Here is a 7,897-nt window from a genome sequence, read left to right as displayed (position 1 = left end):
CTGAGTGTTCTTTAAAGGGAAGGTATTATTATAAAGGTACACAATAGTCATGGACTGTGCTTTTGGGACCTTCCTCAGTGCACAGCTGAGGAAGCTTGAGTTGGTGCCAAGTTACAGTTCCTGGCTCCTTCGGGGGAGGCAGGTTCAGGTTTGGGAAAACAAAATCAGACTCAGGGCCTATTGTGGCCTGGACAGAGGCAGAAAGACACAATACAGCAGACTTCCTTCCTGTCTTGTTCTTATCTGAGGGTGCAGAGGGTGGGTGGGAGCATGCCTGGAGAGCAGGTGAGGCACTTCAAGCCCCAGCTGCCCAAGGGCTCCACTTCCCCTTCTCTTTCCTCTTGGGCAACCCCCACCCCCAACCCAGCATTTGGACCCCCTCCCGCTCCTCCCTCAGCCCTTCCCTGGGCCCTCCCACAGTCTCCCACCCAGTTTAGGTCTGCGTCATAAGTATCCCCAAACCTGGGTTTGCAGCTGCTTAAGACAGGCAAGGGAGAAAGTAGGTCCTGTTAGGGCTAGCGCGATCTCTTCTTTTTACAACCTGCAACCCAAGACGCTGATTCCAGCCAAGCCTTACTGCACAGCCCAAAGATACACGATGGTGAAAATAGCCTTCAATACAGTCACAGCGGTGCAAAAAGAGGAGGCACGGCAAGACGTGGAGGCCCTTGTAAACCGAACGGTGGGAACTCAGATCTTGACCCGCAAGGTAGCACTACCGACTCCACCCCAGACTGCCTGCTAGGGTCGGTAAGGTGGAGAGGGGGTGATTTGGGGGGGAAGGAGGAGGCAAGTGATGGAGGACAAAATGAAAGCTGCCCTCTCCGCTCTGTTGATCTGGTTTACCGGTTCTCCAGTTCCCTCTAGTCAGGCCGCCTTCCCTCTGTAGTGCCCCACGCCCCTTAACATCCCCATGCATCGCACTACTTTCCGTGGGTTCTAGCCCATGTGGTACATCTCTTGAAGGGAAGTTAGAGAGCGTTTGAGGAGAACCCTTGGGACCCAATGTCACCCTTTCCTGGGGAAAATGTTGGTGGGGGGGGTGCTGAGTGAGGATCATCTAGACGCACGTTGTTCAGTGTCCAGCTCCAGGGGTGCATAGAGCATCCGCAGGGATGGAGCAGATACGGTGAGCAAGGGGAAGAGATTTAATTGTTCTTTGTTTGCTTTTGGTATGGATAAAGATCTATGAATTTAAATCTTTCTAGGATTTCTGAATGTTTGTGGGGGTGGGCTGTGGGGCAAAGAACAGCTTTGACTCAAAGCTGTATGGGTTGGGACTAGTATGTGTCTGTGTACGCCTGTGTATATTTTCAATTTCTCCCTAGTCATAGGCAGTTTTAAGCATTTGGTAAAGGAGCTGTCAAAATTGAGGTTGGTTTTAATTAGAATTTGAGATGTTCACTGTGACTTCTTACTGCAGGATCCTTGTATGTTTTCAGAGAGGCATTTCCTAAAGGCAGCACTCTTCATCCCTAAAAAGAAATGTTGAGGTTTATTTTTTTTCTTCTTTTAAGTACTTCCTTTTCGTGATATCCCTTCTACCACCTCCCCCATAGAGAAATCTGAAGCAGGTCCGACCTTGTAATTTAAACTTCTAGCATTGCCAGAAATTGAGGTAGTTTCTCCCCCAAAATGTTAGCCATTATTTATTTAGTCCAATTTCTATTTCCTTTAAACATCTAACATGGTTCAGTGTTTGGAAACTACTTGTTTTCCTCAGTAAAATCTCAATGTTAAAAGGGACAATTGTATTTCTTTCTTGTTCTACTAAATCTGTGCAGTGTCAGTTTCCAGATCTGTCTTAACTTGTCATCTTCTCTTTTTAAAACTTTAAATTCTGTGTTCAGAGTGGAGTTTTTAAAAGTACTTTGAGTGAAATGAGAATCCATGTAGTAAAAACTTATTATGCACACAATTTGAAATGCTTATGTGCTTATGCAGAGTTTTTATCACAGAAATGTTTAATATTTAACCAAGCAGTCAAACCCGCTTTTGGGTATTACACATTTCAGAACTCAAAAGTAAAACTCCCTTGCATTGTGGAAGTTTTGATTAAATGACTTAAAATCAAATATGTAACTGTCCTACTCACTTTGTAAGTGAAACATGGCCAGATTTTTGGGAGGTCTAATGAGATGCCAGTAGTTAAATATAGCCACACAGTAATCCCTTTATTTTTCTCTCACGACCAAAAACTTCATGATTTGTAGTTGGATACAGTTAATATGCAAGCAGTACTTCTTCTAGGCCTGTAGTGTGATGAGGAATAAACAAAAATGAACATTAGTACTATGATTATATTTCTTTGTTAGATGTTGGAGAAGCTTCCACAGGATCTTGACCTGGCCACTACAGGACACAGATTTAATAATACTTGGCACATTATATTGTGATGTATTAATCTGCTCATTAGAAACTGAGTACAACTGGGGCACCTAGGTGGCTCAGTCGGTTAAGCATCCCACTTTGGCTCAGGTCATGATCTTGCGTTTGTGAGTTCTGGCCCTGTGTCAGGCTCTGTGCTGACATCTCAGAGCCTGGAGCCTGCTTCAGATTCTGTGTCTCCCCTCTCTCTGCCCCTCCCATGCTCATGCTCTGTCTCTCTCTGTTTCTCAATAATAAATAAACGTTTAAAAAATTAAAAAAAGGAAACTGATCACAACAGAATAGTATGTCAGAGGTTGTGTACAATGACTTTACAATACCGTTTAGAGAGAAATTAGCTATGGTAAATGAGAATCCATGCCATCCTGAGTTCCAGCAAATTTAAATGAAAAAAAAAATCCTTCCTAGAATGGTAGGGAATTTTATTAAATTGAAACTCTAATACTTAGACCTTGCTTAATAATAAATGAAATTGCAGTGTAAATTGCTTTTCTCATATTGCAGTGACAAGAAAAAAAATAAATTCATTGCTTTGAGTATTTCAAATTAAGTCATTTTGTGACTTATGGGCAAGTCACTTCATCTCTTTGGACCTCAATTTATTTTTTTAAAGATTCATTTTTTAAATTTTTTAATGTTTATTTATTTTTTTTTGAGAGACAGAGACAGAATGCAAGTGGGTTGGGGCAGAGAGAGAGGGAGGCACAGAGTCTGAAGCAGACTCCAGGCTCCGAGCTGTCAGCACAGAGCCTGAAGTGGGGCTCGAACTCACAAGCTGTGAGATCACGACCTGAGCCGAAGTCAGATGCTCAACCGACTGAGCCACACAGGCACCCCTGGACCTCAATTTAATCATCTAAAAATAATTGCTAAGTCTCTAGCTCTAGATTACTGTGATTCACAGTCATAATTTATAATTCTGCTATTGTAATGTTAATTTTAGGTTAGTTTTTTGATAGAAATAATGTATAAGTTTTGAAAACTATTGGGACAAGTAACAGCCTTCAAGGTTTATACAGTATTAATAGAAGGTTTCAATTTAAATGAATTTAGCTAAGAAAATGTGAATACCAAACTTCTTTGAATTTTAAAGAAATATAATTTTTTGACAAGCCATTTACCAAATAATTGTCTCTCCTTATAATCCATGCATCTATTTTCACCAGATTAATTGAAGGTGAATTGGGTGCCATAACCTTTATAGTAGTTGTCATGGAAAAGAATTAATGTCCTGAAATACTACAATAATTATATTTTTATACCAGTCTGAATGATTTACCCACTAATTACAAGAAACAAAGTTCGCTGATATCATTTATTCTATCCTTGCATAATAATACAATGCTGCTTAGAACATATTGTGACATACAAGAATGGGATTGGAGGGGGTTTCCTGGGTGGCTCATTCGGTTAAGCCTCCGACTTCGGTTCAGGTCATGATCTGGCGGTTCTTGTGTTTGCGCCCAATATTGGGCTCTGTGCTGATAGCTCAGAGCCTGGAGCCTGCTTTGAATTCTTTGTCTCTGTCTCTCTCTCTCTCTGCCCCTCCCCTGCTCGTGCTCTGTCTCTCTCTATCTCAAAAAATAAATAAGCATTAAAAAATAAACAAATAAAAAATAAAAGAATGGGATTGGAGGGTCCCATGGTCCATTACCTTCGGAAGAATACAGAGTTAATCAGTTACATGTTTGCTTTGGATCTTTCTGGTTCCAATTCCTGAACAAATTATGGATTTAACAGAATTTTATTGTTATATGCACAGCTTTTGGTCCTAGCTATCACAAATCTTGTACTGTAAAATCTAGTGTTTTATCCAGAATTTGGAAAACATTATTACATTCATGCAGTAAATAATTACAGAACAGTGGGTGATATTGAAAAGGCTAATTTCTCACTAAAATTAGGAACATTAAGAAATATATCTCATTTTCAAAATTTTAATTTCTAGAATAGGGAGAAATGACATACATATGTCTTATAGAACTTTTTATATAAAACAAATTTTAAAACTGGCTTTTTGAAAATCATTTAATAAATCAAAATACATTAATTCACCTTTAAATTGGCAAAAAAGTTGATTTACAAGAAATAGTAAAGCAACATAATTATATTCAAGAAGGTTAGTGATTCTGTCACTATAAAAGTCTAAAAATTAACAACTTCCATTTATTTAAAGAGGATAATTTATTCCATAAAAGAATTGTTATTTTCAGCTGATTCTAGAAGTGTGTATTTTGAAAAAACTTCATGTCTGCAGTTGGATTTGTAAATGCCAGAAGGAAGGTTAATATAATTGGATGTTTTTACATCTATTAAATATCAGAAGTTATCTGGAAATGATTTTAATCTATAATGACTTAATAACATCTTTTAAAAATTATGTGGTATTTCAAGAAAGTAAATTATGTACAAAGCAGCTATGTGACTAAAAGTGCAATCTGGTTTTTGTTTTTGGTCTTGCTTTTTAATAAACAGGAGCTCCAGTTTGCCACCCAGGAAAAAGAGGGCTCCTCTGGGAGATGCATGCTTACTCTCTTAGGCCTTTCATTCATCTTGGCAGGACTTATTGTTGGTGGAGCCTGCATTTACAAGTACTTCATGCCCAAGGTAATAAAAATTATAATCCTTATAATTTGAATTACTAATTGCTATACCTGTAGTATCAACTTAAGTAAATCTATGGTGGTCACCAGAGAAATTAAGATTTAGGACAAATTTTCAAATTACCATTCAATTTCTAAAATTAATTTGTCTTCATGGTGACAACTGTAATCAGAAATCCTCAGCTTGACAAACTGTACAATGAATTGATGTGAGTGTGAGGAATGATTCAAATGTCATGGTAGTAAGTATTAAAAGTTTTTAACTCTCCCTTTTTGTCTATTAGAATACCATCTACCATGGAGAGATGTGCTTCTTTGACTCTGAAGACCCTGCAAATTCCCTTCAAGGAGCAGAGCCCTACTTCCTGCCTGTGACAGAGGAAGCTGACATCCGTGAAGATGACAACATCGCAATCATTGATGTGCCTGTCCCCAGTTTCTCTGATAGTGATCCTGCAGCAATTATTCACGACTTTGAAAAGGTGGATTTCTCCCTTCTTTAGGTTTTCCTGATTTTTTTCTTAGTTTATTAGTATTAAATCTGTTCATAAATGTACATCTTTTTGCAGCAAACCCTTTTTCAATCTTTTGCTATTGAATATACATTAGCAGATTTTAAAAGTATGTAGCTACTTGTTATAATGGTAGTTACAATCTGAATAATTAATGCTCTTTACATCATAGTTAACTTTTCCCTTTCCCCAACAGGGCATGACTGCTTACCTGGACTTGCTCCTAGGGAACTGTTATCTGATGCCTCTCAATACTTCTATTGTTCTTCCTCCAAAGAATTTGGTGGAGTTCTTTGGCAAACTGGAAGTATGTATTTTGGATGTCAAATTTTCATTTCAGCATTTTCTTCCTCATTAAAAACAAATGATTTGAGGGGCGCCTGGATGGCGCAGTCGGTTAAGCGTCCGACTTCAGCCAGGTCACGATCTCGCGGTCCGTGGGTTCGAGCCCCGCGTCAGGCTCTGGGCTGATGGCTCAGAGCCTGGAGCCTGTTTCGGATTCTGTGTCTCCCTCTCTCTCTGCCCCTCCCCCACTCATGCTCTGTCTCTCTCTGTCCCAAAAATCAATAAACGTTGAAAAAAAAAAAAAAAAACAAATGATTTGAGCCACAACATTTCATATTGTTGAAATAGTTTTCAAATAAAAAGTGTGCTGTAGGGGGCGCCTGGGTGGCTCGGTTGGTTAAGCATCCAACTCTTGGTTTCAGCCCAAGGCATGATCTCACAGTTTGTGCGTTCAAGCCCCACATCTGGCTGTACGCTGACAGCGTGGAACCTGCTTGGGATTCTCTCTCCCTCGCTCTCTGCCCCTCCCTCCCTCACACTGTTTCTGTCTCTCGCAAAATAAATAAATAAACCTTAAAAAAAGTGTGCTGTAACCCTAAAACTGCTCTAAAAAATAAAGTCTATTAGAAAAAAGTATACCTGCTATAGGTAAGGATTGAAATGGTGTTTTTAAGTTCTTATTTCCATCTTTTTATAAAAATTTTAGAGTGGCAAATACCTGTCTCACACCTATGTTGTTCGTGAAGACCTGGTTGCTGTAGAGGAGATCCGTGATGTTAGCAACCTTGGCATCTTTATTTACCAACTTTGCAACAACCGCAAGTCCTTCCGCCTTCGTAGAAGAGACCTCTTGCTGGGTAGGAAATTTATTCTTTCCTTCAACCTGTGTTATTTGGAAAGTGAAGGAAACTAAAGATGGAGTAGAGTGGAAATGTAGACAGCAAATCTAGATATGTTTTAATTTACATAGAAAGTTAAAAAACCACTTCTTATGTGCATTTTCTCACAGGTTTCAACAAACGTGCCATTGATAAATGCTGGAAGATTAGACACTTCTCCAACGAATTTGTTGTTGAGACCAAGATCTGTCAAGAGTGAGAGGCAACAGGAAAAGAGTATCCTTAGTAATAAGAAGTCAGAGATTTACAATATGACTTCAACATTAAAGTGTGTGGGATACTCATGATATTTACTCATGCATACTCTATTTCTTATACAAAAAAAAAGAAGGAAAAAAACTAACCACTGCAAGTTCTTGTCGATTTTTAGTTTAATTGGCATTTCTTTTTGTTTGAAATTTAAATTAAATAATTCTGTGTTTTTCTTTTCAATTTATAAGGTTTAGACTTCTGAAAGCAGCATGAATATATCAGCTAACATCCTGACAATAAATTCCATCCTTTGTGTGTGGTTTTTTAAAGTAAGTTCTTCACTCAATCACATGGTAGAACATGTTTTAAATTTAAAATATTTAAAATTTTTTTGAATTTTTTTGTAAAACACATCAAATCTCTTAACATTGCGAAGTTTTATTTTTCATTTGGTATAATTTTCTTGAATATAGAAATTACATATTTTATTTCTGTTAGGTACTCTGTAATAGATTTGATTTACATATAAACAAATTCATACACAAGTCAGTTTCACAAATATAGTGATTCTATCTCACTGATATCTGTATTGTGAAATATACAAAACTGTACAAGTGTTGAGGAATTTAGGTTGTATGAATTCTAAAACCCTATAATAAATTTTCCCATATTAAGCCACTGTTTCTCACTTAATGCAAACAACATTACTTATTTGGCTTTGGTGTACCTGAAATTGATCTAAAATAATGAATTTAGCTCTGCCCTTATTCATACTTCCACACATTTATATTTTTAATCTCATTTTTATTTCTTTTTGTTATTATATCAATTACTCTTATATAAATTCCTCATAACTGGCATAAATATAAAGTTAACTATTTGTTAAGAGCCTTTAGGCTCATAGCAATTTCAAACATTTTAATGTGTTTTCTCTTTAATAAAAATATAAACAAACACAGAGGGCTACAAAAGGTCACTAAGAACTAACCTTGGATAAGATGATGACAACCTTTAATAA

At 37.7% G+C, this 7,897-nt stretch overlaps 1 protein-coding gene across 3 annotated transcripts; it reads left to right on the top strand.

Annotated features, from left to right (window-relative positions):
* The first annotated feature begins 417 nt into the window (after positions 1-417).
* On the top strand, positions 418-7,281 carry ITM2A (integral membrane protein 2A). Of its 3 annotated transcripts, none has more exons than XM_053202525.1 (6): positions 418-709; positions 4,864-4,995; positions 5,276-5,473; positions 5,700-5,810; positions 6,495-6,645; positions 7,128-7,194. In XM_053202525.1, the coding sequence occupies exons 1-6, from the start codon at positions 599-601 to the stop codon at positions 7,139-7,141; spliced, it is 717 nt and encodes a 238-aa protein (XP_053058500.1). In that variant the 5' UTR covers positions 418-598; the 3' UTR covers positions 7,142-7,194. The 3 variants fall into 3 exon arrangements, with proteins under 3 accessions (XP_053058500.1, XP_014927870.1, XP_014927869.1); XM_015072384.3 differs by having other exon boundaries at positions 419-682; positions 6,798-7,281; XM_015072383.3 differs by having other exon boundaries at positions 423-709; positions 6,798-7,281.
* The last annotated feature ends 616 nt before the right edge of the window (positions 7,282-7,897 follow it).

This window comes from Acinonyx jubatus, chromosome X (assembly GCF_027475565.1).
Source record: "Acinonyx jubatus isolate Ajub_Pintada_27869175 chromosome X, VMU_Ajub_asm_v1.0, whole genome shotgun sequence".
In the NCBI taxonomy this organism is placed as follows: Eukaryota; Metazoa; Chordata; class Mammalia; order Carnivora; family Felidae; genus Acinonyx; species Acinonyx jubatus.
This window is presented reverse-complemented; position numbering and strand designations above follow the sequence as displayed.

Coding starts and splice junctions, on each gene's coding strand:
- ITM2A (XM_015072383.3), top strand. CDS start 599: ATGGTGAAAATAGCCTTCAATACAGTCACAGCGGTGCAAAAAGAGGAG. Junction 710..4,863: donor CTCAGATCTTGACCCGCAAG/GTAGCACTACCG, acceptor TTTAATAAACAG/GAGCTCCAGTTTGCCACCCA. Junction 6,646..6,797: donor TAGAAGAGACCTCTTGCTGG/GTAGGAAATTTA, acceptor ATTTTCTCACAG/GTTTCAACAAACGTGCCATT.